This window comes from Pocillopora damicornis, chromosome 4 (genome assembly GCF_964200805.1).
Source record: "Pocillopora damicornis chromosome 4, jaPocDami1.2, whole genome shotgun sequence".
Lineage (NCBI taxonomy): Eukaryota > Metazoa > Cnidaria > Anthozoa > Scleractinia > Pocilloporidae > Pocillopora > Pocillopora damicornis.
In genome coordinates, this window is record NC_142673.1 from 14,763,033 (window position 1) to 14,785,175 (window position 22,143).

A 22,143-nucleotide genomic window follows, 5' to 3' on the forward strand; every position below is an offset into this window, starting at 1 on the left:
AAGGATCTGTGGTTAAAATTTCAGCAGACTTCTAGCCTTCTGTTTTTCTCTGAATAATGAGCAAAAGCTTTGGACGAAAGAGACTGGAATAAAAGAAGGGTAAGACAGGGTGTGTTGCCGGTAAAATGGAAACCAGACATCACTCACCCTATTGCTACACAGACAGGTTCTTAGATATTGTAATAAGTCAGTTTACAGATTCAAGACTCGTGTTATTAATGATTCCATAGATACACCTATGGAAAGCCAGTGAAAGGAACTGTTTCAGTGCTCTTTCAAACGAAATTGCCTGACTGGTACTGGAGAGGGAAGTCTTTGGAAACACAAATAACAACAGAAAAAGAGGTAACAATTTATAGAAAGGCTTGTAGTGAAATCATTCCATTGATGTTTTAGTCAATTCAAAGTAGCTGCAAAGTTGCGAAGATTTTGCACATAGCTTTTGCTTTAGAGGAAAAACATGTTCTGGAACCTTTTTGTTGACTTGCTTCAATGGAAAGCTTGGAGCAAAAACATTCCATTGATGTTTTAGTCATTTTGAAAGAGCTGCAAAGTTGTTGAATTTTTCCATGTGACTTTTATTTTAGATGACAAAGATATTATAATGAAATTTCTTTGGTGACCTGCTCCTAGACAAGTTTTCATCCTGTTTCAAAGAGCTTTTTTAATTGAAAATGTTGTACCTGTCTATTGCTGTTGTTTCACAAACTTGTTTAATTAAACATTTAGGTGTCAGGGATCTAAATTTACTTTTTTCTCACGAACTATTAGTTACATGTAAAATTGGCATTGTTGTCTTTTTCAGATTAACGGCTGCACGGATGTGACTATCAAGACAGAGGATATGTTGAAAAAATTTAAGCAGTACAACAGTTACTATTGCTATGGTTGTGAACATTCAAAGATTGCCATCAATGCCACTGTAAAGGAAACAGCAACAGGAATCTCTCAAAATGCTACGGGAACAGAAAGTCAGATCTTCAGAAGAACAGCAAAACTGAAGTTTCTTCCAAGTACACCAAAAGAATTTAAGCCAGGCATGGCTTATAGTGGGCAGGTTTGTATTACTTCTACTAATACAACAAACAAAAAGAAAACAGTAAATTTTGATCTCAGTTGTTACACAGAAGAATGTATAATTAAACTTGTCTGTGTTGCCAAAATGCCTGTTACTGTGAAGTGAATTACCAGTTAAAATGTTCAGTGGTATGTATCCATTAATTTGGCGAGCAATTACGAGTAAAAAGTAAGAGTCTGTTGTTTTTTCTTACTTAAAGTTTGTATTAAACAGAGCAGTTGATTCCTTCTTACTTCAACCCTTGATGACTTAAAACTTGCACTTACTCAAACTAAAACCTATTCCCACCTTAATTTTAACCTAACAGTAGTCATTTCTTTTGATTACGTGAACAATATATATAGAATAATACATGGCGCCCGTAGATATGGAATTCCTCTTCGAGTGTTTATTATATAATAAATACATAGCCCTTCACTGACAAGAAAAAACGTTATTAATGAATAAAAATGAAAGGATTGAGAAAATTGTTACAAACAACCACAGATTGAGAATGATAAAGGCTTTGCTGTTCATTCATCAACCTGACTGAGTGGCGTGAAAGGCGAGTGAAGTGTCAGCAGCTGATTAGTGATATCAAACACACGTAAAAAGATATTGTGTTTTTTCACATGCATTGTTATGGCTTTTCTCAGGGCTGGAAATCCTTGTATAACACCGTAGTTTAGTATTGCAGTCAGACCCTCTGCTTTGTTTTAAGTCTCATTAATTCATTTTCTTTACCTAAAGTGTATAATTAATTGAATTAATCTGTTTACTGGTAAATACATTTTTTAAACAGAAAGGAAACATGTATAGGGAATATGATGTGTTCCCCCTCATTTCACATCATGTTGTTCAATTCTTTTCATCCTTTGATAGCTTCGACTCTTATCAAAAAAATCATGATTTCTCATGACAGTTCAAAGTATTATGAGTCAACTGAATTGGATACTTGTATCTTTTGAATCTCATTTCTCTTTTATTGTTACCTTTTCTTATACAGGTAAAAGCCACCAAGCCTGATGGAAGTCCAATGAAAGGGGCACAAATTAAGATTGTTATACGTGGAAGAGGGCGGAGATTGCTTGATAAATATTTCATTGTACCAGAAAGTGGACTTGTTGAGTTTTCGATTAATGGTTCAGCAATTCCCTCTGATGCCAAATCACTTAATCTTCAGGTTAGTAAGTCTTGAGAGACTTAAACCTTTTATTCATGTTCTCATCCTGTGACAGGATGTTTTTAAAACATAACAAAGTCCAAGTTTGTTTATGTGCTGGTAATCAGGTGGATCAGTGTGTAGTGTACCAGGGCTTGTTCCTTGCATGCCCTGTTTATTGCTGTTCTCCAAAAGTTGATTTTTGATGTTTGAGTTGACATTTGAGATTGACATATATCAACAGCTTTGAAATTTAATAATTAAACTTAAGATATCAGCATATGAAACAGATTGTAAGTTTTTTAAGTAAGCAAGACTCCTGCTATTTAGATTAACATTTAAGTTATGTTATGAGAAAAGTTTAAAAGTTGATTTGTCTTAAATAGTTTTCTGTTTTTCTTAAATACTCCTAAGGCCAAGCACCAGTGGCAGACATTAGCATATTATAACGCTAAGCGTTGGTATTCCCCAAGTAACAGCTACATATCAATGAAAAGAATTCCATCTCCACTGAAGGTTGGTTTTGCATGTTCTTTTTTTAAGTTGTAAATTAAAGAAAGCAAACTCGTGAGCATCAGACTATCTCTTAGTGGGATTGTCTGGGTTAGTGAAATGAGGACTGGTGTTATTAATAACAACAGACCATTTCACAACATGAGCAGAAGTTGCCAGAGTGGAGAGGGGTTGTTTGACTGTCAAATATTGTAAGTCAGGTTTATAAAGAATTGTTTCTCAGTATTGAAAGGTCTTTTTTTTTCTCTTAATTTTAAGGCTCAAGTAGCATACATGTATGTATGTTGTGAGGAGCCAGTGTTGATCCCCAGACCATCTATGGTTGTATTTGTTCAGTTTGTTAGGTGTGTGATTATCATGATGAACAAGTTGTTCACATGGTCCTAGTTGTTGAATATATTATTACCTCGGTGGTATGACACAAGTAACACATGTCACGCTGCAACCTCATTGAATTTACAATGGTTTAACAGTTCATTTACATTATTGTCAGTAATACTCCGTGTTGAGTTTAACCCTGTAACTCCCATGAGTGACTAAGACAGAATTTCTCCCTACTATATATATGCAATATTACGCAGACAAGTGATGAGAATAAAGAAAAATATCATTTATGGGACTACTATTTAATCTGATACCGAATTCTCCAAACTAACTCAATAAGAATCATTTGGCAGTCAGTAAGGAGAAGTAATGAAATCTTGGGAGTTAAAGGGTGAAACATAATTTATTTAAGGCCATTACAAGTCAAACTCACGATACAAACCAATTCAAATAAAGTAGTACAGGTCATAGTTGTATTATGTGTGCATGCTAGGGACACATTTGATGAGCCGTGACATTACAATAACTCTCCTGCCTTTACACATTAGTAATAATTATCACGTTTATATCACACTGTAATAAAAGTCATTACTTTTTAAAACAGGTTGGATCAACTGCAAAAGTTAAGTTTGACTTCACCACCATAGCTGATGCAAAGAACATTACTTTCTATTACCAAGTGAGTGTTTTTCAAATTAGCTAGACCACCATTAGGGTGATGAACTCTAGATTAGCAAGGGGTACCTTGAGAGCTAAGTACACCATATTGGGTTGTCTCGGGGCACAACACAATGATCCTTCCAAGGCTCCAATTGGCCCTCTTGACTGTGAGTTTAGCATTCCAACCAAAATACTTCCAATGTCTTTTCCACAATGAGCAGTATACTTTATGAAAAATCGGAAGAAATAACAGTCAATGTGTATGTTGTTTTGCTGCTAAAAACCATTTTGGGATGAATTTAAACCAATACAGTTGCATGCTGTTGTAACTATGAAACAATGATAGACCATTTCCAAGTTTCATAAGCCCTCACTTTCAAAACCAGGCCAAATGCAAACTTTTGACGTGAGAACAAGTTTTATTTGCGCGATAAGAATGCAGATAGATTTCTGTCTAAGTCTGTGCATTTACCCTTATTTTTAAAGCAAAGAAATTAGACATCTCAGAAATGCCTTGTTACTGAAAAAATCTTTTGTTTGTAAAGAGATCTAGTACAGGTAATGGTGGCAAACAAGAAACTTCACTAAAAACTTTCCAAGTGAAGTATTGGTTGACTCAAACTGCCTACTTTAAGACCTTTTAAGGATCCTTGGATTAAAAATGTTTTGCTTTCTAATCTTCAGATATTCAGCCGTGGAGTTCTCGTAGCTCAAGGAAGGAATCTCCATGAAATGAAGAATTATAAAGGGAAAGGGATGTTTACCACCAGTGGATTTGTTCAGTTTGTTGTTACTCAGAGGATGGTACCGTCATCCCGACTGTTATTGTTCTATGTGCGCGGTGACTTGGAAACTGTTGCAGATAATTTGCAAATTGATGTGGAAGACAAATTGGAAAATGAGGTAATCCGGCATTTGAGAAGGGATTCTCAATAACTTCATTATACCGCTATTAAAAAAAAAGAACACATTTTACAGAGGATCAAAACAAATTTTAAACTCACGATAATGCTTTCTAAAAACATGTCTTGGTATGACTCTTGTCATCATTAATTTTACTGTGGTGTATCCGTTTGCTTTGCTTTTACTTGTTAAATTTACTGTCTGTCTAAAATTTCAAAATTTTATCGTTTTTCTCTTCATTTAGAGAAAGAAGTTAAGTCTAATTTGCGGTAAAAGTAATTGTAAAATCAAAAAAAAAAACGGGAGATACGGCTGAAAAGATGTTTTAAAGGGAACCTGTTCTAAAGAGAAAAAGTTGTCATAATAGGAAAGGCCTCCAACAGAGTGTTGACGTTTTCCGCGGGCTTTTTGTCTGGATCTCGATTTGCATATTGTGTTTACATCGCATCTTGCACTGCATAAACTAAAGGGAATGTCTGGCACATTTCGCAAAACGCTGAGAAGTAAGAGTCTTCATCAAATGGCCAAAGAGAGGACGAAATCGAAGTTAGAGTTTCTTTTATCTTAGCTTGAAATCCCAATTGCCCACTGACAATATAGGAGTATCGTAAATGCCTCACACTCTTTGTTAGCCTATTATCTGCTGAGTGACACTGTCCAGTTTGTTTGGAGGTCTGCGGTAAGGCAGAGGCTGGTAATTCAGTAAAGCAAACACCGTCAGCTCACGCGTGCAAAGCAAAAACTGTGAAAATATTTTGTAGTTTCGTCATCTATACGTTCTAAGTTTTACTGTGATTTGACGTTTTCTATGGTTTCTTTGTTGGAAGTAACCCTAAATGAAATTATATATTGATTTAAGTCATATGACAATATCTGAAATCACAGTTACTGTATCATTACAAGTTTAACTAATCGTGTCACACACAAGTGTAACATTTGGAGAATTAATCTATGCAAATAAATAATTACAGAATGATGTTTTACATCTGAGCATTCAATTCAGGTTGCGAGTGGCCAATGTATAATGCCTCCTTTAATTTAAGACATTATGGAGAAAACATGTTTGAGAAGAGACAAGTGATAACTGTTTTGATAAGAAAGCAACAACATGGTTTACATCAAGAGTGTTTGTCTGACATGCAGGTAAAGATTCGTTTTAGTGATAGCATCAGAAAACCAGGGGAAGCTACCAGTTTGATCATAACAGCTGAGCCGGGATCTCAAGTAGCTGTGACCGCTGTCGACAAAAGTGTTCATCTCTTGAAAGGAGGAAATGAGCTCTCTCAGGATGATGTAAGATTATTACTATTATTACTATTTTTTTGCTAGTGTTTCCTCAAACTCTGTTTACCAGGGTACATCTATTAAGGTGTTAATTCCTTAAAAATGTACATAAATTCTCCTTACCAGTTTTCGAGTCCTAGGAAAAGTTTGTAGTCAGAAATGAAACTTAAAACACTTTAGCTGGCTCAAGATTTTTTCCAGGCGGCAGCAAGTGCCTAATTACAATATGTAATGTTCGTAAGGAGCAACCCTACAGCAAAAATCCATAAAAGTCACTTTGGTCAATATATCAGTATCATTTATTGTTAACATACGATGCTTTGTGGTTACTTTGAGTTTCTCATGGCTTTTGGTTTTTTTAGCTCATACTAAGATCATGCAATTGCAACCATAACCTCAAATTTGGTAAATTAAAATATCAATTTTGAAAAGGCTTGTAAAACCATTTGCGAGAATATGCATGGACTCTATACTAACAAGAAAGATAGTAATGATTGAACCATTTTGTGATGTAATTAAAGGCATCTTAAAACATTACCTTATCAGGCAATCCAAGTACTCAGTTCTCAGGATGTTGGGCCCTCTGGAGGTAGTGATCATTCTGGTTGCTATAATCCATATTGGTGGGGAGGCCCATGGCAGCGACGCAGACGATCATTTTTCCCTGGATACTCAAAAGATTTGGATGCTTCAAGTGCTTTTGAGGTTAGTTATCACATCTTGGAACAAATCTCTACAAAATTTACACTAAAAATTTATTTAAATGGAGTTTGTTGGTGAAGAGAAGGATGGTTGTTCCACTGATTTTTTTTACATAATGAATTGAAGTTCAACAATTATTCCTTCTTATCTTGCAGAATAGTGGAATCTTATACTTCTCTGATCTGACAATTAAAACTGCCAAATGCGAGACGCCTTTTCGTCCGCCTTGTAAGTTTTCTTTTCTTTTCTCGTTGTTGTCATTGAGGATTTTAAGGTCTAGTACTTGTCAGTGTAGCAGATGCTATGACATCTGGACGATGGAATCTTTGAGTTCAGTGGAATCCTGCCTAATGACCATCTTGTTGCTACCACTTATTCATTATTCCTACCATTTAACTGTCATCCTAGAAGAATTTGCAAGTTCATTGCTTCTGGTTCATTATCTGGGATCATTAATTAAATGGGACAGGAGGAGTGTGAGAGGGGAATACATGGGCCAAGGAGAATGGAGGGGTTTAAGGGTTAAGGGACACAGGACAGGAAAAGGAAGCTAAAGGGAAATGCAGAAATTCAGAATTGGAAATATTCGGCATATTGCAGTGGTTTGTTATAAATGGGGGAAACAGGTGTTTTCCTAACTTGCTAACAGTGCAGTTAAACCTCACTTACTGACTTTGTCGTTAACTTCATTTTAATTTTGTGTGCTTAGGCTTCCAGTGATAATAATTGTGATTCTGACGTGTGCTTTTAAAGAAGTTTTAGCTCAATATTTGCTTTAATCTCTCTCCTCTTTCACTGTTTAATACTTTTCCTTATATTTTTTTTTCCAAGATTTCCTTGTAATCCCTTAAATTACACATAACAGTTATACATACATTACCTAAGTATTGTTGCACAAAACTCCATGCCATACGTGAAATTGAAGATATCCAAATAATTCTGACACTAGTGATGATCATGTTAGAAAAAAAGTACCATTTAGCGGTTATTCAACACGCTGTAAAAATGTGAGTTGATATTTTGATAAATGCTAATCATCCCTGCAAATGTCAACGTTTGCCCACAAGCTTTAGTTTTCACATGTATTGGTAAGCTGCTACATGATTACATAGTTTGACAGACATGTTATACAGTATCTAGATAGGACACATCTTTATCACAGAGCTCATTTGGTCAGGTTGCACTTCCACTATTACGTTGTAAGAACATATTAGGGTTGGAGATCATACTAAATATGAGACATTATTACACTGTACATCAGGGCAAAAAAGTGGATGGATAGTGGAGCAACGAGGTGGTAGCACTACACGATCAGGCTTAAATAGGAGTATATCCTCTAAGCTTGCCTTTTTAAGTGACAAACTTTGAAGTGAATGAGATTTTGTTGTTGTCATAAAGGGCACTCAACCTTATAACTCCTACAAGTGACCAAGACGAATTGAGTTTGTAAGATACATGGAAAAGACTCGATCCTTCCTAAGGAAGTGCATCCGACGCGAACCTTCATTTTTGTACATATTTAATGATAACAGTATTTAATACATACATGTACACATGCGATATTAACATTTCAACAATCAAAGTACATTTAATAATTAAGTTTGTGAGATACATGGAAAAGACTCCATCCTTCCCGTAGAGGTGCATCAGATCTGTGTCTACCCATGTTCCTGTTTTGTGATAGTTACACTCGTAATAACCATTTCTGAGACATGTTGACAACCATTGACACTAAATTGATATACTGATTTTGATATCTCTCTTATGGCGCACTATAATTGAGTTGATCACATAACAGTTTGTTTTCACTGTAATTATGAAAAAAAGGAGTGACTCATGTTTGGGCACTACGTTTAAAGAATCCATCGAGTGAAGCTCTAAAGAAGAAATTCCTCTTCCTAGATGAGGTGAACATTATTTTCCGAGACTGTATGGAGAGACATGGTATGCACAGTGTGTCTCTCTACTTTTGGTGTATAGTGGATACCAGCAAATTGTCAGGGAAACCTGATGAAATACTGGGGGAACTCGCATGATTCCTGTTGGGAGAAAGTGGCAATACTAAATCCCAGTTGCATGTTACTGAGGAAGTCGGGATTGGCCATCAAGTTAAGATAATTTCCTGCAGAGGAAAAAAGAACTTTGAACTTACGCAAAACGCAGCCCAAAGGACTTCTAGCATTTTGGTATGTAAATATCCATGCCTCTTTCAGATTTCTTTGTTGACCACCCTACGTTCAGGAATGGCCCTCCTCAAGAGAGAGCTGAGTTGTCACCCATGTTGTTGTCACCTATTGCTGCCACTGACACTCCCATACTGAAGAAAGGAAAACAAAAAAAAACAAAGTCCGTCAAAGTCCGTAAAGAATTTCCAGAGACTTGGCTCTGGACTGAGGAACTTATCAAGTAAGACTTCACTACCTGTCCTTGTGTTGCTTGTATCATGGATCTGAAGGACTGCTAGAAGTGTTCTAATCTGTGTTTTATTCAGGCACACATCAACCTTTTGATGTAAAAATTTGTTTAAATATGTCACTAAATTGTCATAACAGGCTGAACACAACATATCAAATGAGAGCAAATTGATATGTTTGTGCATTTTTCACAAGAACAGCTTAGTATCCAAGCCTCTCTTTTTTTTTTTTACCTAAAACGGACAGGAACTGACTAAGGCCTGCATATGTAGCACTTGCTGGTTTCTTCTAATTACCAGCAAACACTTTTGCAAGTGACATTGTTCAAATTCTGACAGCATCAGTTTTCTTCGGGACTACATGCAACTCTCTAGCTAAGATTTAATTTCAGTTTTGGTCGGCTCAAGGCAAGAGCAATTACCTGTTCATGCTACGCACTTTGCATCCAATGTTTGATTCCTTTTTAGACAAATCAGTTTTCAATTACTTTCAGAGCTACCTGGTGTTGGAAAAATGTGTAAGTTTAAAAAATGATGCACGTTCAGTTCAATTTTGATTGTAAGGGATGTTTACAGGGTTACTTCAAAACGTATTCGTTTTGAATCGAGCCTGCACAGAGCGTTTTTTTTAAGTGTTATCCTCAATATATGAACAAAGGAAAAGGGTTACAAATATATCAAGAGGTGAACACAAGTACCAAACTGGCTCCCTCAAAGGACAGTGAAGTGCTTTTATGAATTCAATCAAGATCCACGTGGCTTTTTCAAGAGAGAGAGCAATGCAAGAAATAACCATGTGTGTACAGGGGTTTGGCATTTGCTAGGCCACAGCTCCTTGTGCTGAAGAGGAAGATTTTTTTTTACCCAAGAAGAAGTACATTTTTACCCCATCAAGGAAGAAGCAGATCGTCAAAGATGGAGGACACTAGTCCATAACTTCATTGTTCAGTCCTTTGTTTTTTTGGTTTTTTGTTTTAATTCTTTGCACACTCAACGTACTCCTCAAAAGGAAAATAGACTCCCATCAAAGATGGATAGAGAAGTGACTCTGTAGAGTGGATTTTACGCAATTGAATTTAGAGCACATGTTTCTGATATGCTATTCAATTCTAAGATCTAGATAGCATTGAAATCAACTTTAGTATGAGGAAGGCTGTGCTTTGCACTTTGCACTGAGAATCAATGAAGGCACACATGGTTAAATAATGCTGTTTTATTTGTTGTACAACCCAATCAATCATTCAGCCTGAACAATGTACCAAACTCTTTGTTAGTCCTCTTTTGATGATTATATTCATCTTTTTATTTTCGTTATCACTCAGACCTCATACAGTACAGTCAAACCTGTATTAAGGGTTCACCCATGGGGAATGGCAGGGTGACCGTTTGACCCTTTACACCTCAACATCAGTATGCAAACTCTCCATACTAATCTATGATTCGGGGATGATATTGTAAGGAGAAGTTAGGTGCTAATCGCTCTTAGGGGTTACAGGGTTAACACAGGTTAACTGCTTAAATCAGGTTCTACAGAATAGGGGTATTGTAAAAAAATGGTGAAAAGCGCCATTTTATGCCATAGTTGATAAAAACTCGCTCAAAAACAGCTGATACGAGTGGCATTGGTTTCAGGATTTAAACGTGGATTTAGGATACTGGAAAGTTTGTTAGTTTTATCTGATTGGTTCCACCTCACGTGACTGTCCAATACAGGTGGAAGACAACAGAAACATGCCGTTGGGACTAGGCGAAGGGTGAACTCAACGGCTTAATAGAGGTGACTTCGTAATAGTGGTGAAAATTACAGTGTTTTGGGGTAAATAACTACAGGAGTTTGACAACTGACTACTAAGTACAGGGTGGCCTCTTTCTACAGTACTGCTTACTACACGTTCAACTGTAGTTTTCACTCTTCTTTCTTACACAAGCTTGAGAGAGCTTTCTGGAGAGTTAGACCTGTATAGGTTCATCTGTGATATGTATCCTGCATACTCAATTTTTCTCTCACTTTTCCTAATTCCATCACTGAGCTCAAAGTCTGCCATATTTCCTAATGTGCATAGTAATTTAGAACTAATATGCCTTTACGCATTTCACTGAATGCGAGAGCCAAACACACGCTTTGTCACACTCCTTTTGGCAGCTTTGCCAAATAATATTACATCTCGGGTGAGTTGATGATAAGAAACCCTGCACTCTGATCAAAAGGGTTCGTTTAGACTTTGGCTAGGGTCATTGTGATGTGTTCCGGAGCCAAGCCCCCGACCTCCACAATTCCTCTCTCCACCCTGCAGTATAAATGGGTAGCAATGAATGAAAAGGTATGCCAGGTAGCATCCCATTTAGGAGGATTAGTGGTACCCCTATCTCTGTTGTTGCTTGACAAGGTTGAAACTTGGATAAGATCAAGCTAATTTCCTAGAAAGGAAAAAAAACTTTGAACTTACCCTAAACACAGTTCAACCTATTCAGTTTTTGGCATGTAAACATCAATAACTCTTTCAGATCTTTATTCAGGGTTTGGCCCAATTGCGCCATTGATGAGAAACGCGGGGCCTGACCCCGTTATGGAGGAGGAGGAGGACGCATTGATGGAAGGTGACACTGACACTCCCAAAGTGCAGAAAGGAAGTGGAACAAAGTCCGTCAAAGTCCGTAAAGAATTTCCAGAGACTTGGCTCTGGACTGAGGAAGTAGTCAAGTAAGACTTCACCATCTGTCCTTGCGTTACTTGTGTCTAAGAACCGTTAGTGTTCTAATCTGTATTTTCTTCAAGAACTCATCAGGGTTTTCGTGTACATTTTTGTTTAAACATGTCAATGAAATGTCATAACAGGCTGAACACAGAGCTAATTGGAGTGTTGTTTGCATTTTGGTTAGGAACAGGTCTGTTTATTAGGCTCTCATTTTTACCTAAAATGGACAGAAATTGACCAAGGCCTCAGCATTGTTAGTTTCTGCTGATTACTGGCAAACTCGTTTTTCAAATGATATTCTTTGAAATCTGACAACGTCAGTTCCTTTTAGCACTATTTACAATTCGCTCACCAAAATTTTAATTCAATTACCTGTTCGTGCTACCCAGTTTGCATCTAATAATTTGATTCCTATAAGTCTAAATTAGTTGTTAATTACTGGGAGGGAACTTCTTGGTGTGGTAAAAGTGTGAAAGTGCTAGAAAGGAAGGGATGGAAGTACAGGGTTACTTTGTAACTTGTTCGTTTTGGATCGAGCCTGTGCGGAGAAAAATATTTTTGTAAGATTTGTTCTCAGTTACTGGCTGGACGAAAGGAGGTGCAAATAAATGAAGTTTTGTACCCAGTGCCGGCTATACATAAGTACCAAACTAGTTCTTTAAAAGGACAGTAAAGTGCTTTTGTGAAGTTTCCGAAGATCATTTGGCTTTTCAAGAGAGAACAATGGAATGAATAACCGTGTGTCTACAAGAGTTTAGCATTTGCCACACCATAGCTCCTTTGAAGAGGAAGATATTTTTTCATCGTGGAAGAAGTATATTTTTTACATCAAGGAGGGGGCACATCATCAAAGATAGAGGACACCACCCCATGAGTTCATTGTACATTCATGGAATCTTTTTTTAAAACTATGTACATACTCAACCTGCTCTTCAAGGGGAAATAGACTCTCAGTGACCAATCACGGATGGTTTTTAGAGCAAATGTCTTTAAGATGTTTTCACGTTTGACATACTATTCAGTCCTATGAGCCATGAACAATTATATATATACTTTTCATGAGGAGTGCTGTACTTTGTACAGACTGGTAATCAAGAGGCTACACATGGTTGGATAAGAGAAGAGAAGACGCTCCTTTAGGGGGAGAGGGAGAAAGGGGGGGGGGGAGAGAAGGAAAGAGAGGGAGAGAGAGACTGGCCATTACGAGGTTCACATGTGATAGGTATCCTTCATTAATCTCAATTTTTCTCTCGTTTTTCTTCATTCTGCTTTGCTCAGAATTTGCCATATATCCTGATCTGCATAGCAATTAAACACAATTCTGAATTTATGCATCTAACCCTTACCCCTTAACGTCAGTAGGCATTTTCTTCATATTGGTATCATATCCTAACCAGGAGAATTTTCTCAACAATGACTGGGTGAGAGTTTGCCCTTAATAAGCAATGGGTGGAAAGGTTATATCGTATAAATTGTTACAGTTTGTCATCGTGGTCAACACACTTTCTGTTCCAAGTATAATCATTTGTCTCACAACGAAGTCACTTTGGATGTGGATTGTGCAAATACATCAGAAAGAGCACACAACACTGGTTTCGAACAATTGACCCAAATGGCGCTGCTAAAGGAGAGTGAACTTCCTTCATGAATTTGATTATTACTTGGTTGCTTTGTCAAGAGAGGCTAATGTAAGACATTACCAATCAACCACAAGATTTTTTGCTTTTGGCAGACCATGGCTCCCTCTGTTGATAAGGACGAATTTGTGTTTAAGAGGGGAATGGCACAATCGACACAGGTTATCAAAGAAGGAGTACATTAAAGATAGAAGACACTTTTTCACAAGTTTATGATTTGATCTTGGATATGTATTATTATTATTATTATTATTATTATTATAACATTGTGCGCACTCAATTTGCCCCGTGAAAAGAATTATTTCTCTCATCCAAGACTCCAACTTAATTGAGTGGAATTTATGCAAGTTCAGAGTATATGTCTACAGGATTATTTTTTTAACATTTGTTGAACTCTTCTGTCCCATGAGCTGGAAAGTAGTGATCTCAAGTTTTGATGAAGCGTACTGTCCTGTCCACCGTGTGATAATCAAGGAAATTTCACTTGGTTAAGTAAGGGAAAAGGAGAGACTTTCATTTAAGTCTATTGCTTAATCATGCATTCTGCCACAACGATGTTCTTAACCCATTCTCTGTTATCTTATTGTCACTGTCATTATTTCATGAATTCACTCTTCGTGTAATGCATTAGAAAAATTTATATTGAGGGTGGTTTATAGCATAAATTTAATGCAAAATTTTTGTCAACTCTAACTGGCAAAATCAAGAAACTGAAAAGTAGCTTTTGTTAGAAATAACATAATTTTACGATGTAAGCTATGCATTTTAACTCACTATGGTAACAAACCATTTGCTCTGTCGAATTGCTATTTTTGTGGCTTTGCAGAATAATGATGTTATTTGGGAAAGGTGGGGTGGTTTGGTGACAAACTAGCGGAACTCCAACTGAAAGGACTGGTTCAAAGTGTGTTAAAGATCATATGATTATGCTGAGAAAGTAACCTTACTCTCGGAATAGCTTTGTCCTCCCTGGAGTGTAAATGGATAGCAATGAACTATTTGGTAAACCTTAAGGGATGCTACCTGAGTGCATCACTTAGTTGGTATGGTGTATGAAGTATAAGATAACATGTTCATATTTTAGGGCGCCATCATCTTCGAACAATAGCTCGAAGAAGGGGGTCATTTGGTCTATGGTTGAACTTTCGTCAGTCAGTCAGGCCGACAACATACCACAGAAACAAACCAAAGAAACAACCAAATATTGAGAAAAAGGAAAGAAAAGAAGAAAGAACAGGAAAGCTTGTTCGTAAGAACTTTCCTGAGACATGGCTCTGGACGGAGGAAGTAATCAAGTAAGATAGGAATAACGTAGCTTAGAAATCTTTGGTGGAGATTCATTTTGACATTTTCCCGGACTGCGCTGGAAAAAGACTACAAGTCTTGGAAAGTCCGGAATTCTGCCTAACTTAAGCAATAAAGTTTTCAGAATTTACGTTATAAAAATGTGTGCAGATGGTAAGGAGAATTTAATTTTGATATGTTGGTAGTGAAAGGGTTTAAGGTGAAATTTGGAGACCTGAAAAATCAATCTGAGTCCTGGAAAAATCCTGAAAAAGTCCTGAAATTTGTTTCGGAAAAAGGGAACGAAGCCTGGAAACAAGTTTCATTTACAAAAGTCACAGCATTTAAAACACTGCATGCATGTAAGGTCGTCCAGGTAGATTTTTTTGTGTGTCAAAATCATCGTCTTTCAGGTTTTTTGACAACCAGGTAGTTGCACGGTGCACGTTTGTGAGTCAAACAAAGGCCAAGGGTTACTCCGTGATAGTAACAAACTCTAGAAAATCTTTACAAATTTCTTAATGTTCCTATTGCTGTTTGTTTGAAGTAATGTGGAAGGAAACAATGAAAAACATGAGTACTGGTAAAATTCTTTTTAATGTGTGTTAAATGCCGTCAATCACTAAACCAATGTGTTGATTGACAATTTTTCAAAATTAAGCTCAAAACACTTAGATTTCGTTTTTTCTTGTGCGGATAGTTTGGAGTTTATTTGTGATAACTGAGTTTGCAAAGGACATATTTTAAGTTGTAGTAGTAAAAGAAGCGTGAAATTGTGCTATTGTTGTAACGATATAATTTTATTTGTGTAAGAAGTTATATACTTCTGGTAATGTATGAACTATGGATCAGTTCAGTGTTCCATAGCTGCGAACTTAATGATGTGGCCCGTCCTGCTTTAAGAAGTAAAATGTTCGTTTTTGATCATGTGATGTGACTGGTTGAGTGTGAGTAATTTTGAAAGGAACTGTCATTGTTGACTGTCAGTAGCATCTCGACAACCCGAGTGCAAGTCAACATTATAGTCAAGGGAAGAGTTGCTAGTCAGTTGAATTTAACAATTCTGGTCGGTGGAGACTGATTGGTCAATTTCACCATAATGGCATAAGCCTGAAAACAGGCACTTTTTTTTGACATATTTAGGGAGATCAAGATGAGGGAAAAGGTCAAGCCATAACTCCTGATTTGCATCTGCCGAGCACTCACCTCTGATTAGGCTAAAACTGAAGGCCTGTTTTGCAGGCTATGATCATTTTAGGCGTAAGGCGTAAGACTTGATATTAAATCTCACTTGCTTACTGAGTGACTAAACTATTGGTTACTGTTGAAAATTGCGTGTCTTTGAATGAATGCAATTTGTGTCATTGCTTGCTAACATAATTTTAGAAACAATTAAAGACAGCAATTTCCTGAATTGGAATTGGACAGTGAAGAGTTGCCCTGTGGTGTATTACAGGGGACCTATAAATTTTCTGGAGCAGTTACCCAGAAAGTTGATGTTATTGTATTTATCTGTATACATATATTACAGATTGTATTTTATTTATTTCTTTCGTAGAACGAGAGGGGTAACCATAAAAAAATTTGAAACAACCATCTCGCTAAAACAAACAAAACACCAGCATCTCTGTAACGTGAGGAGGACTTTAATTGAAGAAACAGTAAAGTGTAAAGTCATGACAATTACTGTTTTTTTTTTAAATTATTTTTTAATTGAACAGCCCTGATACTGGAAAGAAAGTTATCATGGCCAAGGTACCTGACACAATCACTACCTGGGTAGCAAGTGCTTTCGCTATGTCTGATTCAGCTGGACTTGGTATTTCACAGCCCACCTCGCTCAAGGTTTTCCAGCCTTTCTTTGTTTCCATAACCCTGCCTTACTCTGTTATCCGTGGCGAGGAAGTGTTCATTATAGCAACAGTCTTCAACTATGAGAACAAGTGTCTTACGGTAAGTGCTACCAACTGCAGGAATAACTATGGTTCTTAATTTCTTTGATTTCTGATAGAATGTGTTGAATCAAAATGGGACGTATCCCTGCTTGAATTACGAAATCCCTAACTTAGAAGTGTATACAGATTATGTAGTTATGTATTTGCCGATCCACATGCATTTGTGCAGCAAATTATGGACAAATGAGGATGCAAAAAATTTCTTGATACTCAACTGAGGTTTTGTTTCAATAAATTACTCAGAATTGAAGACACATTCTGACATCATCCATAGTTTTTTTACCTTTTTATACATAATTCACATTCCCGTTTGAGAGTGAACAAGACGCGTGGTTGCCCCATTTTGAGTCATAACATTCACTTGGAACTTATTTGGGTACGGTGGGATAAATTCTTTATTTAGCACGTTAACTGTTTGAATCCTGAAAGTGACCAGCTTCTAATTTCTCCTCACAGTAATATTCACTACTCAGTCTGAATATTTACAGTAATACTTCGGAATCATGCATTATTAGAGATCATGAGAATAAAGGAAATGATCATCAATCTAAGAAGCTTTGATTGTTAAAACGAATTCTCCTTGACAGTGTCAGAGGAAATAGAGAAGAGCATGGAAAAGATAGATACTGAAGGGTTGACAAACTTTACTCTCATGGAATAGTGTCAATTATAACAGCAATTTGCACTCTAAGGAAAACGTAATAGATATTTTTAACAAATAAAGAAACACATTTTAGCCCTTTTGTCGGAACGAGATTTTTTTAAAAACCTCGCTAAACATGTCTCTCTCTCTCTGTTTTCTTCTGTTGTAGATTCGCCTGACTCTCGAAGAGTCTCTTTACTACAGGATAGTGTCCAATAAGTCTCGCTCTGTCTGTGTATGCAGCAATGAAGCCATCTCTGTTCGCTTCAACATAGTTCCAAAGAAATTGGGTGAAATCCCTCTGACTGTTGTGGCTAAAGATATCAATTCATCAATGTGTGATGAAGGAGTAGAACAGTTTGCTCTTGGTGTCACTGATGCTGTCACAAGGAAATTACTTGTTGAGGTGCAATTAGTGATTTTTCTTTACCCTATTATTACACTGTGTTCATGAACTACACTGAAGTTGCGGTTATCAAATGAAAATCGAGGTGGTGTTCAGGTGAATCTTTTCTAACTCGAGGTGCTGGTTTAAGTAACAATATCACCTTGCCTGCTCTTAAGGTGATCGGCACACTGTCGTGGTCTCTAATTTCTGGCTATATTATGGAATATTCTTTAGTATTCACATTTTAAGACCAGTGATTACCACCGTTTTATTCGGTGCTGTGGAGAACTTTAGGTTTTGTGAAAGGTCGTCTTTATTGTAGTTTCTCACTCCTACATTTGTACTTTTCTTGATCATTTAGCCTGAAGGAATCCGACAGGAGTACACGTACAACAGCTTTGTATGCCTCAAAGGTATGAAGGGCTTTCTCTGTTTACCTTCAGTTCCTATCGAGATTTCAATTTATCAAGCTGATGAACTTTAGACTGCTTTTCGATTGAATGTCGTAAAATCAAAAGCGAAGTAATCACAGCAGCTAATCAGAAGAAAGGAAAATACCTTTCAGAGCCAATGAGAATTCAAAGTAAAAACAACCAAACTGCCTAAAGCGCGGGAAAACCCGCACGGGCGACTAAGTCGCGGTTGGTTTGGCTTTGCGTCTGATTGGTTTAGAGAATGGTGCGAGTTTTTTGACCAATAACATAGCGAAGTCTAGCAAAACAAAAGCAATCGCAGATTACTTTCGACACTCAATTGAAAATGCTCTTCGTACAATTAGTTTCAAAGACCCAACTAGTTACATAACTACCCACAGGTTATCGTGGCCGTGAATAAGGCGTGGCTGCGTGTCAAAGGAGCACTGCTAGAAGACGAAAAAATGAATGAGAAAAGGCCTTAACTTCATCTTTGTTGTGTCTGTAGGAGAGTTTTAACAAAGTGTGTATATTCAGGAATAACGTATCATGGTTTATTCTTGTAAATTTCAGTCAATGATTCACAGTTTAACGATTCCATGGAAATCTCTCTGCCCAAGAATTATGTTCCAGGTTCTGTTTATGCAGTTGTGTCAACAGTTGGTAAGTAGTGGGCTAACGTCCTGTATCTAATTAGTTTGAGGTGCTAATGGTTGCTGGTGTGAATTTTCTTAATTTCCCTCTGTAAGATTTATTCTACTAAGTTAGAACAGGAATTTGTTTTTTTCACCATCTGTCTTGATGCAAGTCTAATGTTTGATCATCTCATGATTTGTCTATGGTTAAGGTGATCTTATGGGACCAACCTTGAATGTAGCAGGCCTGTTGAGGCTTCCTTATGGATGTGGTGAACAAAACATGGTTAACTTTGCTCCTAGCATTTACATCATGCAATACCTGGCAGCTGTCGGGCAGATGACAACCTCTGTGGAAAACAAAGCCAAGAACATCATGACAACAGGTAGTCAAAGTGACACTATGGTGAACTTGTGGATAAACTATGTAGGATATAATTAGAATATACAATAAGTGTAGTAAAAGCCAAGGATCCTGTGACTTCAAGTAACAGAATTGAGCCGTCATTCCTTCAAAAATCCTCCCCAACAATTGATCCGGAAACTTTAATAAGATAGGTGTTCTCTCCAGACTCCTAAAGCCGCGTTAACACCACGAAATTTGCCCATCGAACTCCCATATTACTCGTTCCTGGTTCACATATCCACGAGTTAAAACGGAATTCTTTTTAGTTATATTTGTTGAAACATAACAATCTCTGTATTTTCCATGTAACGAAGGGTAACCCAAAGTGACTCAAAGATTCAAAGATTTCCTGTATGGTATTTTGAACCGTGTGACCTCTAAGATAAGAAAATAACGATAAAATAGTCATTTACACAGCGCTGTATGCAAAGGCTCTGAAGCACTCTACAATAAAAGCAAAGCATAAAGTTGAGTGAAAACTAAGAGTGACTAACATCTAATTTCTCCTTACAATATCCCACTGGATCACAAATAAAGAAGCTCTTCGTCGCTTACCAAATTCTCCTTGCCAACAGCTTAGGAAATGTGTAGAGTACAGTACAGAGAATATACACATTGATATTAGGGTGTAAAAGGCTAGTGAGCCATTACGTTTGCGCTGGTGTTAAGTAGAGGTTCAGCATATTCTTGCCGTCTGTGTTAGGTTACCAGAGAGAGTTGACCTATAAACGAACTGATGGATCCTACAGCGCTTTTGGAAACCGAGATGGTGAAGGCAACATGTGGTACGTATCGGTGCTTTGAACCATTCTGTGTTTCTTTTAAAATTTTTTTTTTTTGGCAGGGTCTCCTTGTTTTCCCAACTAAAATTGCGAGAGGGGTGTTCGTTATATTTATCAAGATACCTTTAGATTTTTGCAGAGGTTGTTCTCTTTAAAAGGAGAAGCTTACATTACGCGCTAGCTTTTTTAAACAGTCTTTGATCGTGTTGTCTGATCGTCTGGATGCGGGTGGTCCTAAAAAAGGAGTGTTTTTCGTTGCACAGGGTGATTTCCGTCCCGAAAACCTGAGCACATGTCATCATCAGACTTCATAGGGAAACTTTTCTACCTCTTTAAATTATTTAAGTCGGTAACTTTCAGACTATGGATAGCTTTTTTTTGGATCAATATCAGTATCTGGGCAACTGCCCACTTATCCTTCCCCTAACCCAACATTAACCTAGCTTGTTATCAATTGACTGGTGTTGAGTTAGGGGAGGGGTAGGTGGGCAGTAGCCCAGATACTGATATTGATCCTTTTTTTTTTTTTGATGCAGTTAAAGTACATTACCTTTTGAACCCTAAGTGGAACTCGATTCTAATTTCTCCCTTAAATATCATCCCTTTATAAAACATTAAGGTCATGAGAATAAAGGGAACGATCTTCAACTAGGAAACTCTTGATTGTTAAACAAATTCTGCTTGTCAGCGCCTCAGGAAATGTATAGAGAACAGTATGGAGAATATACATACTGACGTTAAGATGATTGGTATATTTTTACCATTTGATATTAATATTTGGGTTACTCATCTGTCGCCATTTATGTTTGTTTGTGTTCCTGTAGGTTAACAGCGTTTGTACTGCGCTCCTTTGCCCAGGCACAAAAGTTTATCTTTGTCGATTCAGAGGAGCTTAAACAGACCGCGAACTGGATAACCAGCAAGCAACTTGCAAATGGATGCTTTCCCAAGTATGGGAGACTCTTTAACAAGCGCCTTAAGGTAAACAACGACTAAACCACAACAACAACTCGATAAGCTAAAGGGTCATCTTGCTAATCCAGAAAAAGGTTCGAAAGTTCAAAAACGTAACTGGTCAGCCGGGTAATAAACAGAAATGCAATCGTGATATCGCTCTTATTCCATAACTTTAATGGCGATTCTCTTCCAAGGGGAGAAATGTTGATGCCCCGATGTAAAATTTTTATTTGTTTGTTTATTTATTTATTAGGGAGGTGTATCAACAGAAGCTACTCTCACGGCATTTGTGACAGTTTCTCTCATGGAATCTGGGATATCACCTCAGGTTGGTTCTGATCCTTTCTTTTAACCCTTTAAACTCGTAGGAGTGACCAGCAGCTAATTTCTCCCAACAGTGTCACACCTGAATCAAACATGAAGTTCATTAGAATGAAGGAAATGATCAGGAGGTTACGAAAATCTTGATTCTTAAGCAAATTCTTCTTGTAAAAATCATAGGAAACGTATAGAAAACGGTGTGGAGAACTTGCAAACTGATATAAGGGTGTAAAAGGTTAAGCGTTTTAGTGTTACTATATTCTTTGTCAACAAGTCAAGCTTACTAATGCATCAGATACGTTTTATTCTTAATTATGTAGCATATGCTCCATGGTAGATTTCAAGCTAACATTGGTTTCTTGAGTATGGAAACATGTTTTCAGCCTGACAGAGAAGGTTCTTTTTTAACTTGACATTTGCTTGCTGCCTGATGTTTTTCCTCGTAACTGAAGAGAAGTACCTTTGGGACATACAAAGCGCTTAGGTCCAAAATGCGTCCAAAAGCAAGGTGTACAAAGTAGAATGAATAACAAACCAGGATTGTGGTATATTTATTTACATTCATCACTCAACTTTTTTTTTACAGGACGTTGTCATTCAAAAGGCGCTTAATTGTTTAAGAGGTTTCATTTCAAACGTGACTGATTCATACAGCTTGGCTTTGTTCAGTTACACCTTCAACTTGGCGAAGGATAAATATGGTGCAGATTTATTTGGAGCACTGCAAAGCAAAGCCATCGTAGAAGGTCAGTTCCAGGTAGTTCAGGTCTTGTACGTGTTTGAGCAATTTTCGATTGATTTTCACGTACTCCGGTATTGCTTTGATTTTACTAACTTTGCCCTGTGATTGGTCCGGAAAACTCCCCTCTCATCCTATCAATCAATCAGGCGCAAAAGTTAAAACAATCGCTGCTTGTTCATTAGCATTCATTCGCTTCATGTAGTTTGCTTATTTTCACTTTGAGTTCTCATTGGCTAATGGTGATGATGTATACCTTCGTTCTGATT

At 37.2% G+C, this 22,143-nt stretch overlaps 1 protein-coding gene across 4 annotated transcripts in view; it reads left to right on the forward strand.

Moving 5' to 3' along the window:
- The window catches only part of LOC113675685 (pregnancy zone protein), a 41,857-nt gene that overhangs the window by 12,789 nt on the left and 6,925 nt on the right, over positions 1 to 22,143 (forward strand). Inside the window, exons 10-28 of one of the 4 annotated variants that reach the window (XM_027192281.2) lie at positions 231 to 345; positions 806 to 1,057; positions 2,064 to 2,240; positions 2,634 to 2,735; positions 3,661 to 3,735; positions 4,401 to 4,619; positions 5,763 to 5,912; positions 6,450 to 6,608; positions 6,761 to 6,833; positions 8,819 to 9,011; positions 16,357 to 16,588; positions 17,403 to 17,639; positions 17,983 to 18,034; positions 18,608 to 18,697; positions 18,882 to 19,055; positions 19,779 to 19,860; positions 20,682 to 20,838; positions 21,068 to 21,142; positions 21,722 to 21,881. In XM_027192281.2, coding sequence (XP_027048082.2) covers positions 231 to 345; positions 806 to 1,057; positions 2,064 to 2,240; positions 2,634 to 2,735; positions 3,661 to 3,735; positions 4,401 to 4,619; positions 5,763 to 5,912; positions 6,450 to 6,608; positions 6,761 to 6,833; positions 8,819 to 9,011; positions 16,357 to 16,588; positions 17,403 to 17,639; positions 17,983 to 18,034; positions 18,608 to 18,697; positions 18,882 to 19,055; positions 19,779 to 19,860; positions 20,682 to 20,838; positions 21,068 to 21,142; positions 21,722 to 21,881 — 2,774 coding nt within the window. Of the gene's footprint in view, positions 1 to 230; positions 346 to 805; positions 1,058 to 2,063; positions 2,241 to 2,633; positions 2,736 to 3,660; positions 3,736 to 4,400; positions 4,620 to 5,762; positions 5,913 to 6,449; positions 6,609 to 6,760; positions 6,834 to 8,818; positions 9,012 to 11,523; positions 11,720 to 14,435; positions 14,647 to 16,356; positions 16,589 to 17,402; positions 17,640 to 17,982; positions 18,035 to 18,607; positions 18,698 to 18,881; positions 19,056 to 19,778; positions 19,861 to 20,681; positions 20,839 to 21,067; positions 21,143 to 21,721; positions 21,882 to 22,143 lie in introns of all 4 variants that reach the window. The other 3 variants (XM_089202907.1, XM_089202908.1, XM_089202906.1) reach the window with 3 other exon arrangements.